The sequence below is a fragment of the Prionailurus viverrinus genome, unplaced genomic scaffold (genome assembly GCF_022837055.1).
Source record: "Prionailurus viverrinus isolate Anna unplaced genomic scaffold, UM_Priviv_1.0 scaffold_64, whole genome shotgun sequence".
Taxonomy (NCBI): domain Eukaryota; kingdom Metazoa; phylum Chordata; class Mammalia; order Carnivora; family Felidae; genus Prionailurus; species Prionailurus viverrinus.
Window position 1 is genome coordinate 162,743 of NW_025927626.1, and position 20,056 is coordinate 182,798.

At 37.0% G+C, this 20,056-nt stretch overlaps 1 protein-coding gene and 1 pseudogene across 4 annotated transcripts; both read right to left on the reverse strand.

The window, feature by feature from the left end:
• Positions 1–275: 275 nt before the first annotated feature.
• On the reverse strand, positions 276–2,388 carry LOC125159826 (spindlin-2). 4 transcript variants are annotated; one of them, XM_047848489.1, is made up of 2 exons: positions 2,172–2,388; positions 276–1,432 (listed from the first exon to the last, which is right to left on the reverse strand). In XM_047848489.1, the coding sequence occupies exons 1-2, from the start codon at positions 2,333–2,335 to the stop codon at positions 634–636; spliced, it is 963 nt and encodes a 320-aa protein (XP_047704445.1). In that variant the 5' UTR covers positions 2,336–2,388; the 3' UTR covers positions 276–633. The 4 variants fall into 4 exon arrangements, with proteins under 4 accessions (XP_047704445.1, XP_047704444.1, XP_047704446.1 ...); XM_047848488.1 differs by having other exon boundaries at positions 2,088–2,388; XM_047848490.1 differs by having other exon boundaries at positions 2,125–2,222.
• A 6,378-nt stretch (positions 2,389–8,766) lies between these two features.
• Positions 8,767–9,489, reverse strand: LOC125159825 (CCR4-NOT transcription complex subunit 7-like; annotated as a pseudogene).
• Between the last annotated feature and the right edge of the window lie 10,567 nt (positions 9,490–20,056).

A 20,056-nucleotide genomic window follows, 5' to 3' on the forward strand; every position in this document is an offset into this window, starting at 1 on the left:
TACCCTCCAGATTCCTGCCAAATACCTTTTCCCGCTCCCCCTCCACCTTGCTCTAGACCTTGCTCTAAGTTACGTTGAGCCCCTCTCTACTCAAGGCATTCTGTTTGTTTTCCTCTAAGCCCCAAGATCTTATTCTCCGTTATTCTCCACCCCCTCCCAGTTGTGTGCCTCTCTCTCTCAGGCCATCCCTCCCCCAGGGAGCCTCTCCATTTCTGGCCCTGCCCCACCTCTTCCTAGGCAGTCACCTCCCCTTCTCCCTCCCTCTACAGCCCATCTCTAGTTCCTTCTCCTCCCCCCTCTCTAGACCAGACCAGCTAAGTCCTATTCCATTTTTAGATGACTGATTATGATACTAGCTGAACTTTATTCACAGCCTGCATTTACAGCTGTCCCTTCCTTTCATGCCCCATCCACCAAACACACCCAATCTTTTCAACATGACAAAGTCCTTACACACAGCATGTCATGTCCACATAAATTTGTATTTTTCAAAACAAAACAACAGTTATGCTGGCAAAGATGTTGAATTAACAGGGACCCTTAAGCTTTCAATACACTGAAAAGCAACATTATTTTGCACATCTACAAAGTATACATTTATTCTCACAAATGTGGCAAAGTTTACCCTAACAGTTAGGACTTTTTCACCAAATCATAGACATAGATATGGAAATCATCATCAAACTTGATGAAATACACAGAGGGTTTGGCTTCCACTTGGTGAATGACCTTGCCTGTCCTTTTGGAGCCATCTTCTTTGGTATATTCCACATGTTTACCTATGAGGCCATCTATAACTCCTTCTGGCTCCCTCTCTGTTGGAGGAGACTCACTGGACTCTGGCATGATACGGAGGTCTCCTTCTCTGTAATCATCTAGAAGCTGGTACATGTATAAGACAGGATCCTTCTCATAGGTAATATAAAACCAGGCTTTCATGATAGGTGCTTGGGCTAAGACCATTCCCCTCCATTCATCTTTGGAACCATGCTCACCCTCAAACATATGTTCCACAGCTTTCCCAATTATGGTATTTGCAAGGCACACATCTGTGACTCGAGAACATGGCACCTTATCAGGAAGGATTTTAAGCTTTAAAATCCTTTCATCTCTGTGAAGTTCCAGTCCATAGACACAGTCAATTCCATCATATTTGACCAGGTAAAGAGAGGGATTGATAGGCACCTGATCCAGAACGGTTCCTTTCCACTGCGTGATGGGCTCATTGCCTTCTTTCCATCCATGTGAAATTCTGCTGCCCACTATGTTCCTTCGGAGCTGGGATGAAGGTCTGCCCCTCTGCTTCTTTTGACAGGTCTTTTTCTTCCTCATATTTGCAGATCCAATGTGGTGATCATCAGTTTCCCTGGTTTGCTGATCTGCAGCTGCCTTTTTGTGAAGGGTCTTCATGCCTGCAGGAGGAGGAAAGGGGCTAGGGAGACATATTTGGTGTATTATAGTGTGAGATTTTTTTCCCTTTGTATTTCAAACTTCTTGGGCACCAGGTACATTCAGCCCAAATCATTCTAATGTGTCCAGCTGGAATACTGGATATCAAAAGACTATTGCATGTTTGTCTTCAGTGCCCTCCCTCCAGGCTTCTTTGGCTGTGCTGCAGCATTAGAGAGGCGGTGAATGTTGTGGTCCTGGTGGTTGAGGCCCCAGATAGAGGGAGCAGGCTCTTTTGCATAATGCCTGATCCTCTGTTGCCATCCTAGGACCCCACACCAAACACGGCTATTCACCATTTCTTAGCCTCCACCTCATTACTCCATTTCTACTAATGTCACTCCGCCTGCCCCCTGCCCATGGCCATCTATTCTTAATCCCTTTTGTCTCCCATCCTCATGCCTTCTGCCTGGTGTTCACCTCTCCTTCATGTCTCTTTCTGGTCATCCCCATTTTCCTGTTGAGCGCCTATAACAAACGTCTTTTCATGCCTGGCTACCTTTGTACATCATCCAGGTGCTCTTCAATCCCCCCCCACCCCACACACACAAACACACACACAGTCCCCAAATCACCCTTTTTAGTCTCCCTCATAACTCATCAGAATACCGACCCCAATTTTCTTGCTGGACACCCACCAACCCCAATCCTCCGGTTTTCTAGTCCAGTGCCCACCTCCCCACGTCCGGGGATCACGGGCCTCACGTGCCCAAATGGGACACCTTGCCGCGCTGCCTCCGCTGTGAACCTGCGGCGAAAGAGGATCAGCAGACGATGAGGTGAGCGCTTGCAGGAGCTGAGAGGGGAGGATCCGTAGGCAAGAAGGTATCTTGGAGCGCTGTGAGGAAGGCGGAGATGGAGGCGGTGTCCCCAGCACTCGGCTCATGGGTTCTCAGTCTCACTGTTGGCGGCAGCAGCACTGCCACATCTGGCTCCCACCAGACACAGCCGCCGCCGCAGTCTCCTCCCTCTTCCCGTAGCGCAGCTTCCTGCCAGGAGAGAGGCCTCCCCTTCCTGCCAAACACCGCGCTCTCCCACCCCATCCCCAAGTCTCACAACAACCGCTGCCCTAGGCCTGGGAGGCTCTCCTTGGCTCCCAGCCCCGCCCCTTTCCAAAGCAAGGAGCCTCCGGGACCACAACCCCTCCCTCCCTTGGCACCCACTCTTCAGGTCGGGGAGGCTCCCAGTCTCCTCCCCACAGCCCACACCTCAGTGCCCTTGCCCCATCTGCTTTCTATCCTCGAGGAATCTGCCTTTTCTTTTCCCCATGCCCATCTAGAGTTATTATTTATAATACAGAAACCTTCCTTTCCTGTCATTAAAAGCAATTTGAAGTAGGAGGAGAGAAAAGCACCTCAGTCTGCCATCTTGACCAAATCTTGAGATAATTACCAGACTTTACATCTTGAGGATTTTTTTTCCTTCTTTTTTATTTTTTCCTCTCTTTTAAAATTCTTCCACTGATTGCAAAAGAATTGCATGCACAGTGTGGACATTGTGTAAAATTCAGAAAATTCATCTGAATAAAATAATCCACTTCTTATTCCCCAAGGCTTGCAGCAAAATATTAACACTTTATATCCTTCAGCCTTTTTCTAATCTCCTAGTAATCTGGGATTAGTTTGCCAAATCAGTCATTAAAAATTCTTTTTGCAATCATTTTTTATGACATTTGAAAATACAGTATATATAGCAATACTAGAAATACTAAACACTCTCAGTTCAAAATTAACTTTACTTATTTTTATTGAAGCCTTTAAAAGTAGAAATAAGCTATAATATAATATAATACATATTATGTTATATAATTATATAATTATATATTATATATGGTATATATTATATATATAATATAATAAAATATAATTCTCTTTTTTCTTTAGCCCAAATTCTATTCATTTCTCCCTCTCTAATGCTTACAATCATCATTCAATTTTTGTATATCCTAACGATCTTTAGATGTATATAGATTTAAATATACTATATATTATACTATACTATATATGGTATATGCTATATATGGTATATAAGATATAAAATATGTAATAAATATGGTATATACACTTGTGAATGGGTATTGTGCATTTTCTATATCTTATTTATTTATTATAATTTTTTTTAATTTTTTTTATTTTTGAGAGAGAGAGAGAGGAAGCAAGCAGAGGAAGCACAGAGACAAAGACATAGAAACCGAAGCAGGCTCCAGGCTCCAGGCTCCTAGCTGTCAGCACAAAGCCTGAGGCGGATCTCCAACCCACAAACTATGAGATCTGACCTGAGCTGAAGTCAGAAGCTTAACGGACTGAGCCACCCAGGGGCCCCAGTATCATATTTATTATTTTATTATTTTTTAAATATGAAAATTATTGTCAAATTGGTTTCCATACAACACCCAGTGCTCATCCCAACAGGTGCCCTCCTCAATGCCCATCACCCACTTTCCCCTTCTTCCCACCCCCAATCAACCCTCAGTTTATTCTCAGTTTTTAAGAGTCTCATATTTATTTTTAAAATGTACTGTGGGGAGAAAAATAATAGTTCTCTTTCAATGGCTCACACATGACATTTCTTGGAAATGGTTCTGGATCATTATAAACCAGGTGTATATACTATACAACTCATAAGATGTATGATGTCTCTATACTTTATAAAACTAACCAATTCTGTACTTAGTTACAACCTTATCTGGCACTTTTTTTTTAATTATATAAATCCACTCTATAGATATTCAAGAAATACGTTCTTTTTTTCTTAATGATTACACTGTCAGCAAGTCTGACATAAAACTCTGATATGTCTCATAATGTAACTTAGCTGAGCTTTATTTTAAACATAAGTTTTATCAAACATATGTTATTTTTCTGCAGCTTGTTTTGTTAATCAATATTTATTTTTTAAAATTCATGTTATATCTCTAACATTCTTTGTTACCTTTAAACTCTATCGCAGAATATACATGTATGATGATATATAAAAACTGCTTATAACGTTTTCCAAAGTAGCTTTATTATTTTGCTTTCCTACCAGCATTGTACAGGAGTTCTATTTGCTCTGAATCCTCCTCAGCATTTGGTATTGTAAGAATTTTTATTTTAGCCACACTCATTGGTGTGCACTGACAAGTTGCGCTATGGTCTTAATTTGTATTTTCTTAATGATTAATGATGCTGAACATCTTTTTATAAGCATATTTGTCACCTGTATAATTTATTTGTTAAATTGTTTTTTCTGAACATTTGTCTTTAAAAAATAATTTATTTTTTAATGTTTATTTATTTTTTTAATGTTTATTTATTTTTGAGAGAGAAAGAGTGAGCATGAGCAGGGAGGGGCAGAGAGAGGTGGGGACAGAGGATCCCAAGCAGTCTCTGTGCTAACAGCAGAGAACCGAACACAGGGCTTGATCCCATGAACCATGACCTGAGCCTAAGTTGGATGCTTAATTGACTGAGCCACCCAGGAGCCCTTAAAAAACTGGGTCTGGGTTTTCTTATTGTAGAGTTTTGAGGATTTTATATATGTGATTTGTAAATATTTTTTCTCCCTGCCTGTGTCTTGTACTTGCAGACTTTTTACTGTGTTCTTCACAAAACAAGTTTTTAATTGTGATAAAGTGCAATTTTTTTTCTGTGCTTTGGTTCTATATCTAAAACTCTTAGCAAAACCAGTGTAGATTTTCTCTAATGCTTTCTCCTCTAAATTTTAGAGTTTTACACTTTACATTAGGTCTATGACCCATTTTGAGTTAACTTTTGTTTAAGATATGAGGTATATGCTGAGATTTGTTTCTTTGCATATAGTTGCCTAGTTTTCTGATACCATTTGTTAAAGACTACCCTTTCTTCATTGAATTGCCTTTGCCCTTTGTCTAAAATCAGCTGACTACATTTTGACTCTATTTTGGCCCTTTCTGTGTTATTCCACTGAACAAGTTGTCTATTCACCAACTCCCACTATTTTTCCCCCAGCTTTATTGACACATGATTGACAAAAATATAGTATATGTTTAGGTTGTACCACATGATTTTTAAAAGGTGTGAAATGTGGTATTTTAATATACCTATACATGGTGAAAGAATTACTGCAATCAAGTCAGTTAATACATTCATCACCTCACATAAATTATTTTTTATTTTTGGCGATAACCCACTTTCTTAATTACAGAGCTTTAGAATAAGTCTAGAAATTAGATAGTGTGAATTTTCCAATGTTATTCTGTTTTTTTCTCTTTTAATGTACTTACTTGGCTCTTCTATTAACTTTGACTTCATGTACAAATTTTATTTTATTTTATTTCTTAATGTTTATTTTTGAGGGAGAGATAGAGAGGGAGAGAGACAGAGTGTGAGTGCGGGAGGGGCGGTGGGGGAGGGAGAGACACAGAATCCGAAGCAGGCTCCAGGCTCCTAGCTATTGGCACAGAGCCCAACATGGGGCTTGAACACATGAACTGTGAGATCATGACCTGAAGCGAAGTCAGACGCTTAACTGACTGAGCCATCCAGACACCCCAATCTCATGTACAAATTTTAGATTAAGCTTGTTGATATCTAAAAGAAAAACAAAACAACACAACACAACACAAAACAAAACAAGAAACTCTTGGTAGATTTTTTTTTCAGTCTGTAGATCAAACTGGGAAGTATCGATGTCCCAACATTATTAGTATTCTAATTAATCATCACGTGATATCTCTCCATTTACTTAGGTTTTTTATTTCTTTCATCAGTGTTTTGTATTTTTCTGAACACAGATTGCTGCGCATGTTTTGCTATATTTATTCTTAAGTACTGAATTTTTTGGTGCTAATATGAATGTAATTTTCAGATAATCTCATATTCCAATTGCTTAATATCAGTATATACAAATGTCATTAACTGTTTTATATTGGCTCTATATCCTACAAAGTTATTAAACTCACTTATTAATTTTAGGAGTTTTTTGGAATGTACTTTGAGATTTTATACATAGACAATCATGGTCTGTGAACAGAAAGAATTTTCTTTTAAAGTTTTATTTATTACAAGCATGTAGGCCTTTTTGAGGGGTCTTCTATAATCAATTTCCCTTTTTTCTCTTTTGGTTTTATTGCTATTATTTATGTGAGTAAAAAATATCTTAAATAATGTCTTGATATAATTATGGCTTTTAAGACAGCACTTTATAAAATGTACATTATATACATGTGAATTATGGCATTGGAAAGAATTTCAGAACTGTGGTGTTATCTCTATCTTCAGCCACTTTCCAGTTATATTCAGTTATAGTTGGAGCTGATGACAATGGAACAGTTAGAACTTTTCCTTCCTTCAAGGCAAAATCATCTGACTTAGGAAGCATAAGGTCCCTATAGAGACCCACACTATGGTAAGAATTTGATCTCTCTTGGGCTATTTCCTCTTACTACTATCACCGAGCAGAACTACCATGAGATAAAGTTATAGTCATCCAGCTGTCAATCCAGAACCTTCTTCAAGAAACAAGGCAAGAAACGGGCCCCTGAGTGGCTCAATTTGTTGAGCATCCAACTCTTGATTTCAGCTCAGGTCATGATCTCATGGTTTGAGTTTGAACTCTGCATCAGGCTCTGTGCTGACAGCACGGAACCTGTTTGGGATTCTCTCCCTCTCTCTGCCTCTCTCTCTCTCTCTCTCTCTCTTTCTCAAAATAAATAAACTTTAAAAAGATAAACAAGGCAAGAATTTGGGGGATCCAAGAGCTCTCAAGCAGTATCTCTAGCTTCAGATTTTTTCTCTGCTTCTTTTATCATCGTCATCGTCATCATCGTCATCATCATCATTTTCCTCATCCCCACCATCATTATTGCCTTTATTTCTTATCCCCACTTCTCTCTGTGTCTCTGCACTTTTCTTTTCTCTTCTTTTCTTTTCTTTTCTTTTCTTTTCTTTCCCCCCTCTCATTGGCCTGGTTTGGACTTCCAGTATGATGCTGAAATGTGGAGGTGAGAGGGGTCATTCTTGCTATTTTTAAAGATTCAGTCTTTCACCATTAAGTATGATGTTAGTTGTAGATTATTTATGGATGTCTTTTATCACATTAAGGAAGTTCCATTCCATTTGTTGTTTACTGAAAGTTTTTTTTTAATTGCAAATACATGTTTAATTTTGTCAAGTGCTTTTCCTCCACTTATTGAGATAATAATATAATTTTTATTTTCTTGTTTGTAAGGAGAATTGATTTCATTGATTCTTATAACAACTTTATTGAGATATAATACATATACTATAAAATTAACCTTTTAAAATCATACAATTCAGTGGCTGTTAGTATTTTACAATATTGGGCAACCATAACCACACTTGGTTTAAGAAAATTTCCATTTCCCCAAAAAGAAACTTTGTGCCGATTTGCAGTCACTGCCTATTTCTCTGCAGAGCCCAAAGACATAGGCACCCACAAATCTATTTTCTGTGTCTATAGATTTGCATATTCTAATCAATTTATATGGATGAATCATACAATACGTGATATTTTGTGTCTTGCTCCTTTCATTTAGCAAGATTTTTTTCAAGGTTCATCCATTTTGTAGCCTGTATCACTTATCACTTAATTTATTTCCAAATAAGTATCCATTGTATAGAAATCCCATACTATTTATTTATTAATTTATTTATTTATTTATTTTTTTAACGTTTATTTATTTTTGAGACAGAGAGAGACAGAGCATGAACAGGGGAGGGTCAGAGAGAGAGAGGGAGACACAGAATCCAAAACAGACTCCAGGCTCTGAGCTGTCAGCACAAAGCCCGATGCGGGGCTCGAACTCACGGACCGTGAGATCATGACCTGAGCCGAAGTCGGATGCTTAACCGACTGAGCCACCCAGGCGCCCCATATTTATTTATTCATCAGCTGATAGACATTTGCTTTGTTTCTACCTTTTGGCTGTTGTGAATAGCATTATGAATATTTGCATACCAGTATTTATGTAGATATAATGTGTTCATTTCTCTTGAATATACACCTAGGAGAGTCATATAGTAACCTAATGTTTAACATTTCAAGGAACTGCCACACTCTTTTCCAAAGAGGTTGAACTATTGTTTATTCCCATCAGGAGTATGTGAGGGTCCCAATTTCCTCTATATACTAACACTTGTTATTACTTATCATTTTATTAATGACTGATGATGTTTATCATTTTTTCCTGCACTTACTGACTACTTATATTTCTTCTTTGGAGAAACATCTATTCAAATAATTTGCCCATTTTTAATTATATTTTCCTTTTTTGACATAAGATTTTTAATGTTCTCAACCTAAAAACCAACTGAGAAAGAGGCACTACTGATGTCTTCATTCTTCTCTCATTTTCAAAAAGGTCATTCCTGTGAACAATTAATCAGATCCTGCCTGATGTTGTGGTCCTATCAGTTCCAGCTGTAACTGTTGAGCAGCTTCCCATAAACCACCTTTGAGATTTTTTGCCGTTTTTCAGGGAGTACTTCACATCATAAATTATTAGAAATAAATAATTGAAGGATCTCAAAGAAGTCTAGTTCTTCTTCAGGCAAGTTAGAGTTGGTCAGGATTTTGATTAAATAGCCAAAATCATAACCACTGTGAAATTATAACCATTTGACCCCTTTGCAGAGTACCACTCCTGATGTCATAAGAAGTTCTGTGAAGTAATGGGTCTCAATTCCTTCCTCACGTTTTTAAAAATGGATACCAGATGTTTTTAGTATCACTATAGAGTCCTGGGAATACATGTACTCCATCAAATTAAATTTAAAATTAAACTACCAAGTTGAAGTTGTTGGAGGGTATTCTCTTTGCTCATTCATAAATGTCAGTTCTAGCCAACTTATATTTAAGAAGTCTACATTATATTGCAAGAGTTGGTACTGATAGTCAGCCTTCCTCCTAAATTCTTGCAGCCACACCCAGAAAATCAGTGTCCATAGCAACGCAATTATATTTTCAGATAACTGAATGAATTTTCTTCATCTCTTCATACAGGTTGCAAGCCCAAACTTCACAAATTATTTGGTTACAATCTACAGTTACTGCTGGCATAGTGAGAGAAGTAGTCTAGATGTCAAGCATCAAAATGTTACACTTGATTGAAGATTTGTTTGTTTCATAAAACACTTTATTTTTTAATTTTTGTACTTATGCTTTGATCTGGCACTCCTCTTCCTCCTCCTCACCATAGAGACAACAACCATCTGTAGTGTAGGTGGAAGTAGCTGAGGCAGGAGCAGGTGCTCCAAAGACACTTCATGCCCAAGAATTGGGAAAGGGGGTGCTGGCCTACACAACACCATGCTGTATCCTTGCCTCTTGCACCCATATTTTTCTTTTTTTCCTTTATTTTATTTTTATTTAATTATTTTATTTATTTATTTATTTTAATATAATTTATTATCAAGTTAGCTAACATACAGTGTATACAGTGTGCTTTTTACTTCAGGGTAGATTCCCATGATTCATTGCTTACATACAACACCCAGTTTTCATCCCAACAAGTGCCCTCCTCAATATCTATCACTTATTTTCCCCTCTACCCCATCCCCCATCAATCCTCAGTTTGTTCTCAGTTTTTAAGAGTCTCTTATGTTTTGGCTCCCTCCCTCTCTAACCTCTTTTTTTTTCCTTCCTCTCCCCCATGGACTTCTGTTAAGCTTCTCAGGATCCACATAAGAGTGAAAACATATGGTATCTGTTTTTCTCTGTATGACTTATTTCACTTAGCATAACACTCTCCAGTTCCATCCACGTTGCTACAAAAGGCGAGATTTCATTCTTTCCAATTGCCACGTAGTATTCCATTGTGTATACAAACCACAATGTCTTCATCCATTCATCAGTTGATGGACATTTAGGCCTTTCCATAATTTCCATCCTCTCCAGCATCTATAGTCTCCTGATTTGTTCATTTTAGCCACTCCGAATGGCGTGAGGTGAAATCTGAGTGTGGTTTTCATTTGTATTTCCCTGATGAGGAGTGACGTTTCCTTTTATTATTGAATTACAAGTATTCTATATATTCTGTACATAAGCCCCTTATCAGATACATGATTTGCAAATATGTTCCCTCATTTTTTTCTTTATTGGTAGGTATTTTTGAACACAATTTTTAAAGTATTTTTTAATGTTTATTTCATTTTTGAGAGAGAGAGAAGGGAAAGGGCAGAGAGAGAGGGACACACAGAATGTGAAGCAGGCTTCAGGATCTGAGCTGTCACTACAGAGCCTGATGTGGGGCTCAATCTCAGGAACTGTGAGATCATGACCTGAGCTGAAGTCAGACGCTTAACCGACTGAGCCACCCAGGCCTTCTAAGGCAGAAAATTTTTAAATTCTGTGGAATTTTAATCTATTTTTTGTTGCTTGTGGTTTTTTAAAATATATATATATTATTATTATTTTTTATCTTACAGAGAGAGTGTGAGCAAGCAGAGGAGGGATAGAAGGAGAAAGAGAGAGATAATTCCAAGCAGAATCCCATGCTAAGCATGGAGCCTGATATGGGGCTCTATCTCACAACCATGAGATCATGACTTGAACTGACATCAAGAGTTAGATGCTTAACTGACTAAGCCACCCAGGCGCCCCACTTGTGTTTTTTTAAATGAATTTTCTATCGTTTAATTCACTAGAGAAAAATGGAATCCCTAAAACAAAATTCCTCTCCCTTTGGCAAAATTAAATCTGAAAGAATTTATAGTCCACTTTTCTCACGGTCCTCATTTCTTATTTTGTTCACTCTCATTAGGATTTGTTTCACTCACAGAGTTGCAATTCCTTTGTTCACAGCTGTGGCCTGGAACATTTTCCACTGAGATGGGTGAAGCTTCCTCAAACCCATCTATAATTGGGCTAACCCAACCGATTTGTCTCTGTGCTCTGGTTTTCTGAAGTTCATAATAATCAGGAGAACATACAAGTATGTCAATGGATCTTACACCCACAAAATGCAAACTAATGCCAGTCCATGACATCATCTTTTTTCCAACCAAAGTTATACCTCTAGATCTCAGCATTTGGTATAATCCAGACCACATTAGTGTTGGCAGTCAAAGAACCTAGCATAGACTTAATGTTTTCTTGGGAAACGGGAGTAGGCAAAGGAAATAGTAGAGGGAAAATCAAAGAGGTGTTTCATATACTTCCTTTTCTATGAGACAATTGTTTTTATGAGATGATCACATTCCTTTTTACACCATTTTTTATTTAAATTAAAGTTGGTTAACATACAGTATGTTTCAGGTATACAATTTAGTGTTTCAACACTTACATACAATACCAGATGATCATCACACACACAAAAATGCCCTCTTTAATCTCCTTGTCCACCTCCTGTCAAGTAACCATGAATTTATTCTCTATAGTTAGGAATCACTTTCTTGGTTTCCTTCTCTTTCCACCCCACTATGTTCATTTGTTTTTTTTCCTTAAATTCCACATATGAGTGGAATCATATGGTATTTGTCTTTCTCTGACTCACCTAGTTCTATTAGCATAATACTCTCTAGCCCTATTTACAGCAATGAAAATTGCAAGATTTCTTTCTTTTATGGCTGAGTAATATCCCATCACACACACACACACACACACACACACACACACCACATTTTCTTTATTCAGTCAGTGGACACTTGGGTTCTTTCTATAATTTGTTTAATAAAGATAATGCTGCTATAAACATCAGGGTGAATGTATCTCTTCAAATCAGTATTCTTTTATACTTTGGATAAATACCTAGTAGCACAATTGCTGGATAATAGGGTAGTTCTCTTTTTAACTTTTTGAGGAATCTCCATGCTGTTTTCCAGAGTGGCTGCACCCATTTGCATTCCATCAACAGTGTAAGAGGTTTCCTTTTCCTCTGCATTCTTGCCAATACCTGTTGTTTCCTGTTGTTAATTTGAGCTATCCTTACCGGTGTGAGGTGATATCTCATTGTAGTTTTGACTTCCATTTCCCTGATTATGAGTGAAGTTTTAGCATCTTTCCATGTGTCTGTTGGCCATCTGTATGTCTTCTTTGGAAAAGTTTCTATTCATGTCTTCTGTCCATTTTTAAATTGGATTATTGCTTTTTTGGGTGCTTCATTTTATAAGTTCTTTATATATTTTATGAAATTAAACCTTTATCAGATATATCATTTGCACAAATCTTCTCTGGCTCCAAAGGTTGACTTTTAGTATTGTTGATTGTTTTCTTCACTTTGCAGAAGTTTCTTATCTTGATGAAGTACCAAATATTTATTTTTGCTTTTGTTTCCTTTGACTCCGGAGACATGTCTAGTAAGAAGTTCCTATGGTCAATGTCAAAGACGTTATGGCCTGTGATCTCCTCTAGGATTTTCTTATCTTTCATGCTTTCTTATCTCATATTTAGGTCTTTAATACATTATGAATTTATTTTTGTGTGAGACAGTGGACCAGTTTTATAATTTTTCATGCTGCTGTTCAGTTTTATCACCACCATTTATTGAAGAGACTGTTTTTCCCCCATTGGATATTCTTTCTTTGTTGAAGATTAATTGATCATGTATAGGAGGGTTCACTTCTGGATTTTAAATATGTACCATGTATCTATGTGTCTATTTTTGTACCAGTACCATACTGTCTTGGTCACAACAGTTTTGTAATATTACTTGCAGCCTGAAATTGTGATGCTTCCAGCTTTCCTTTCCTTTCTCAAGATTGCTTTGGCTATTCAGGGTCTTTTGTGTATTCATACAAATTGTAAGATTGTTTGTTCTAGCTCTGTGAAAACTGCTGATGTGTAGATTGCTTTGGGTAATATAAGCATTTTAACAATATTTGTTCTTCCAATCCATGAACATGGAATGTTTTTCCATTTCATTGTGTCATCTTCAATTTATTTCAGCGGTGTTTTATAGTTTTATTCATACAGATATTTTACCTCTTTGGTTAGGTTTATTCCTAGGTATCTTACTGTTTTTGGTGAAATTGTAAATGGTGTTGATTACTTAGTTTCTCTTTCTGTTGCTTCATTGTTAGTGTATAGAAATGCAACAAATGCTGGTAACTTCATTTGGGTACCTGAAATTTACTGAATTTGTCTATCAATTCTAGCCATTTTTTGGTGGAGTGTTTAGGGATTTCTGTATAGAGTATCATGTCATCTGCAAACAGTGAGAAGTAGAATTCGTCCTTGCTGATTTGTATTTCTTTTTCTTTGTGTAGTCTGATTGCTGTGGCTAGGACTTCCATTACTATGTTAAATAACAGTGGTGAGAGTGGACCATCTCTCTCTTCTGACCTTAGAGGAAATTCTCTCAGTTTTCCATATTGACAACGATGTTAGCTGTGGAGTTTTTATACATGGCCTTTATGATGTTGAGGTATGCTCTCTCTATTCCTACTTTGTTGAGATTTTTTACCATGAAAGGATGTTGTACATTGTCAAATGCTCTTTCTGCATCTATTAAAGGGTCATTTGGTTCTTATCATTTATTTTATTAACGTGGTGTATCACATTGGTTGTATTTGCAAACAGTGAACCACGCTTGCATTCCAGGAATAACTACCATTTGATCTTGGTGAATAATTCCTTTAATGTACTGTTGGATTCGACTTGTTAGGATCTTAGTGAGAATTTTTGCATCCAGGTTCATCAGGGATATAGGCCTGTAATTCTCCTTTTTAGTGGGGTCTTTGGTTTTGGAACCAAGGTAATTCTGGCCTTGTAAAATGAGTTTGGATGTTTTCTTTACATTTTTGTTTTTGAGAAAAATACCTATTATGTGTTTTTTTTTTGTAAATTACTGATAGAATTCCCCTGTGAAGCCATGTGGCATTGGACTTTATTTATTGTGAGATTTTTGTTTACAGACTTAATTTCCTTGCTGGTTATGGGTCTGTTCAAGTTTTCTATATATGCCTGTTTCAGTTTTGGTAGTTTGTATGTTTCTAGGAATTTACGCACTTCTTCCAGATTGTCCAATATGTTGGCATTTAGTTTTTCATAGTTTTCTTATAATTCTTTGTATTTGTATGGTGTTGGTTGTGATCTCTCCTCTTTCAGGTGTGATTTTATTTATTTTGTCCTAACCCTTTTCTTTTTTATAAGTCTGGCCAGGGGGTTATCAATTTTATTAATTCTTTCAAAGAACCAGCTCTTAGTTTATTTTATCTGTTCTACTGTTTTTTTGTTTGTTTATTTGTTTGTTTGTTTCTATATCATTTATTTCTTCCCCAATCCTTATTATTTTCATTCTCCTTGCTTTAGGATTTCTTTGCTGATCCTTTCATATCTCTTTTAGATATAAGGTTAGGTTGTGCATTTGAACCTTTTCTTACTTCTTGATGTAGACCTGCATTGCTATATACTTTCCTCTTAGGACCACCTTTGCTTCATTGCAAAGGTTCTCACCTGACATGTTTTCATTTTTATTTGGCCTATGTACTTTTTAAATCTCTTCCTAAATTTGTTGGTTAACCCATGAATTCTTTAGTAGGATATTCTTTAACCACCACGCATTTGTCATATTTCCAATTTTATTCTTTTTTTTTTTTTTTTCAACGTTTATTTATTTTGGGGACAGAGAGAGACAGAGCATGAACGGGGGAGGGGCAGAGAGAGAGGGAGACACAGAATCGGAAACAGGCTCCAGGCTCTGAGCCATCAGCCCAGAGCCCGACGCGGGGCTCGAACTCACGGACCGCGAGATCGTGACCTGGCTGAAGTCGGACGCCTAACCGACTGCGCCACCCAGGCGCCCCCCAATTTTATTCTTGTGTTACATTTCAAGTTTTATTCCATTTTGGTCTGAAAATATGCATGGTATGATCTCAATATTTTAGTCCTTATGAGGGCTGATTAATAACCCAGAATTTGATCTATTCTGGAGAATGTTCCATGTGCACTTTAAAAAATGTGTATTCATCATTATGATGAAATGTTGTGAATATATATTGGAAGTCCATAGAGTTACTTGTGTCAATCAAAGGCATTGTATCCTTGATGATTTTCTGCTTAGATGATCTATCCATTAATGTAAATAGAGTGTTAAAGTTCCTTACTATTATTATCACTGAGTTTTTATGTTTGTTATTAATTGATTTATATATTTGGGTTCTTCCATGTCAGGGACATAAATATTTATAATTGTTAGTTCTTGTTGATAAACATCTTTAATATGATATAGTGCAGTTTAACTCTTGTTAGTCTTTGGTGTAAAATCTAGTTTATCTGATATAAGTATGGCTACTCCAGCTTTCTTTCGATGTCCATCAGTATGATAGATGGTTCTCCATCCCCTCACATTCAATCTGGCAGTGTGTTTAAGTCTAAAATGGGTCTCTTGTAGACAGCATATACTTGGGTATTGTTTTTCAAACCATTCTGATACCCTATGTCTTCTTGTTGAGCATTTGTTCCATTTACATTTATAGTAATTGTTATTAGATACTAATTTAGTGTCAGTTTATTATCTACAAAGGCATTGTTTCTTCAAATTTTCTGTGTTCCTTTCTAGTTTTTCTCACTTGTGGTCTTTTCTTTCCACTCAAAGAATCCCCTTTAATATTTCTCGTAGAGGTGTTTTGTAGTCATGAAATCTTTAGTATTTTTTTTGGGGGGGTCTGGGAATTTTTTTATTTTTTTAATTTTTTTCTATTTTTTTACTAATGTAGTTTTATTTTTTATTTTTTTGATATAATTTACTGTCAAATTGGTTTCCATACAGCATCCAGTGCGTATCAAAACAGCTGCCCTCCTCAACGCCCATCACCCACTTTCCCCTCTCCCCTACACCCATCAACCCTCACTTAGTTCTCAGTATTTAAAAGTCTCTTATGGTTTGCCTCCTTCCCTCTCTCTAACTTTATTTCAGCCCCTTCCCATCCCCCATGGTGTTCTGTTAAGTTTCTCAGGATCCACATATGAGTGAAAACATATGGTATCTGTCTTTCTCTGCCTGACTTATTTCATTTACCATAATACTCTCCAGTTCCATCCATGTTGCTACAAAAGGCCAGATTCCATTCTTTCTCATTGCCAGGTAGTATTCTATTGTATATATAGAAACCACAATTTCTTTATCCATTCATCAGTTGATGGCCATTTAGGCTCTTTCCATAATTTGGCTATTGTTGAAAGTGCTGTTATAAACATTGGGGTAGAAGGGCCCCTATACATCAGCATTCCTGTATTCTTGGGAAAATTCCTAGCAGTGCTATTGCTGGGTCACAGGGTAGATCTATTTTTAATTTTTGGAGGAACTTCCACACTGTTTTTCAGAGTGGATGCACCAGTTTGCATTCCCACAAACAGTGCAAGAGGGTTCCTGTTTCTCCACATCCTCTCCAGCATCTATAGTCTCCTGATTTGTTCATTTTAGCCACTCTGACTGGTGTGAGGTGATATCTCAGTGTGGTTTGATTTGTGTTTACTTGATGAGGAGTGATGTTGAGCATCTTTTCATGTGCCTGTTGGCCACCTGGATGTCTTCTTTAGAGAAGTGTCTATTCATGTCTTCTGCCCATTTATTCACTGGATTATTTGTTTTTCAGGTGTGGAGTTTGGTGAGTTCTTTATATATTTTGGATACTAGCCCTTTATCTGATATGCCATTTTCAAATATCTTTCCCCATTCCTTCGGTTGCCTTTTAGTTTTGTTGATTGTTTCCTTTGCAATGCAGAAGCTTTTTATCTTCATGAGGTCCCAATAATTCATTTTTGTTTTTAATTTCCTTGCCTGTGGAGATGTGTCGAGTAAGAAATTGCTGCGGCTGAGGTCAGAGAGGTTTTTTCCTGCTTTTTCCTCTAGGGTTTTGATGGTTTCCTCTCTCACATTCAGGTTCTTTATCCATTTTGAGTTATCTTTGTGAATGGTGTAAGAAAGTGGTCTAGTTTCATTCTTCTGCATGTTACTGTCTTTTTCTCCCAGCACCATTTGTTAAAGAGACTGTCTTTTTTTCCATTGGATATTCTTTCCCTCTTTGTCAAAGATTCGTTGGTCATACTTTTGTGGGTCCAATTCTGGAGGCGCTATTCCATTCCATCAGTCTATGTGCTTGTTTTCATGTCAATACCATGCTGTCTTGATGATTACAGCTTTGTAGTAGAGGCTATAGTCTGGTATTGTGATGCCTCCTGCTTTGGTTTTCTTCTTCAATGTTACTTTGTCTATTTGGGGTCTCTTGTGGTTCCATACAAATTTTAGGATTGCTTGTTCTAGCTTTGCGAAGAATGTTGGTGCAATTTTGATTGGGATTGCATTGAATGTGTAGATTGCTTTGGGTAGTATTGACATTTTAACAATATTTATTCTTCCAGTCTGTGAGCATGGAATTCTTTTCCATTTCTTTGTATCTTCTTCAATTTCCTTCTTAAGTTTTCTGTAGTTTTCAGCATACAGATCTTTCATATCTTTGGTTAGGTTTATTGCTAGGTATTTTATGATTCTTGGTGCAATTGTGAATGGGATCAGTGTATTTATTTCTCTTTCTGTTGCTTCATTATTGGTGTATAAAAATACAACTGATTTCTGTACATTAATTTTGTATCCTGTGACTTTGTTGAACTCATGTGTCAGTTTTAGCAAACTTTGGGTGGAGTCTGTCAGATTTTCCATGTAGAGTATTATGTCATCTGCAAAAAGTTAAAGTTTAGCTTCATCTTTGCCAATTTTGATGCTTTGATTTCATTTTCTTTGATTGCTGATGGTAGGACTTCCAACCTTATGTTAAACAACAGCGGTGAGAGTGAACAGCCCTGTCGTGTTCCTGATCTCAAGGGGAAAGCTGTTAGTTTTTCCTCATTGATGATGATATTAGCTGTGGGATTTTTATAAATGGCTTTTATGATGTTAAAATTCTATCCCGACTTTCTTGAGGGTTTTTGTTAAGAAAGGATGCTGTATTTTGTCAAATGATTTTTCTGAATTGATTGACAGGATCATATGGTTCTTATCTTTTCCTTCTTATTGTGATGTATCACATTGATTGATGTGCGAATATTCAACCAGCCCTGCAGCCCAGGAATGAATCCCTCTTGATCATGGTGGATAATACTTTTTATATGCTGTTGAATTTGACTTTTTAAAAATCTCTCCTTGTATTCTGAATGATAGCCTTTTTGGAGGTTGGACAGAGTATTCTTGGCTGCACATTTTTCCCATACAGCACCTTGACTATATCTTCCCACTCCCTTCCAGCTTGTCAAGTTTTTGCTGAAAGAAATGCAACTAGCCTTATGTATCTTCCCTTCTAGTTTAGGGACTTCTTTTGTAGGTCTTGCTGTTTTAGGATTTTTTATCAATATATTTTGCAAATTTAACTACCATATGTCTTGGTGTTTACTTGCTTTTTAAAATATTTCATGGCCATTCTCTGTGCCTTGTGCATTTGAATGTCCATTTCCTTCCTCAGATTAGAAAAGCTTTCAATAATAATTTGCTCAAATAAATCTTCTGCCCCTTTTTTCCTCTCTTCTACTTCTGGGGCTCTTATTATATGACTGTTGTTATGTTTTATGGAGTCACTGGTTTCCCTAAGTCTCTTTTCAAGTTACATAATTCTTCTCTTTTGTTCAGCTTTATTATTTTTTATTATTTCATCTTTTATATCACTTATTTTTTTCTGCTTCTTCTTCCATCTTTGTGGTCATTGCCTCCAGTAAGTTTTGAATCTGCTATTGCACTTCTTGTTTTGGCTTGACTAGTTTTTAGGTCTTTTATCTTTGTGGTAAGGGTTCCATTGAAGCCTTTCATTCTTTCCCAAGCCCAGCAAGTATCCTCATGATTGTTGCTTTATTTATGTTGTTTGCTTCTTTATTTTTTTTAATTTTATTTTTTTATTTTTTAAGATTTACATTCAAATTAGTTAGGATATAGTGAAACAATAATTTCAGGAATAGATTCCTTAATGCACCTTACCCATTTTGACCATCCCCTCTCCCACAACTCCTCCAGAAACCCTCTGTTCTCCCTATTTAAAAGTGTCTTATGCTTTGTCCCTGTCCTGTTTTTATATTATTTTTGCTTCCCTTCCCTTATGTTCATGTGTTTTCTCTCTTAAAGTTCTCACATGAGTGAAGTCATATGATTTTAGTCTTTCTCTGACTGACTAATTACACTTAGCATAATGTCCTCCAGTTCCATCCATGTAGTTGCAAATGGCAAGATTTCATTCTTTTCGATTGCCAAGTAAAACGCATTTGTATATATATACCACATCTTCCTTGTCCATTCGCCATCAATGGACATTTGGGCTCTTTCCATACTTTCACTATTGTTGATAGTGCTGCTATAAACATGGGGGTGCATGTGTCCCTTTGAAACAGCACACCCGTATATCGTGGATAAATGCCTAGTAGTACAATTGCTGGGTCATAAGGTAGTTCTATTTTTAGCTTTTTGAAGAACCTCCATACTGTTTTTCAGAGTAGCTGCACCAGGTTGCATTCCCACCAACAGTGCAAAAGACATCCTCTTTCTCCACATCCCTGCCATAATCTGTTGTTGCCTGAGTTGTTAATGTTAGCCATTCTGATAGGTGAAAGGTGGTATCTCATTGTGGTTTTGATTTGTATTTCCCTGATGATGAGTGAAGTTGAGCATTGTTTCATGTGTCGTTTTGCCATCTGGATGTCTTCTTTAGAG

Bases quoted from the DNA above. Each gene is read 5' to 3' on its own strand.
- LOC125159826 (XM_047848488.1), bottom strand. From the start codon at position 2,335: ATGAGCCGAGTGCTGGGGACACCGCCTCCATCTCCGCCTTCCTCACAG. The intron at 1,433-2,087 runs GTGGGTGTCCAG...ATGTCTCCCTAG, and splicing joins AAACCGGAGGATTGGGGTTG to CCCCTTTCCTCCTCCTGCAG.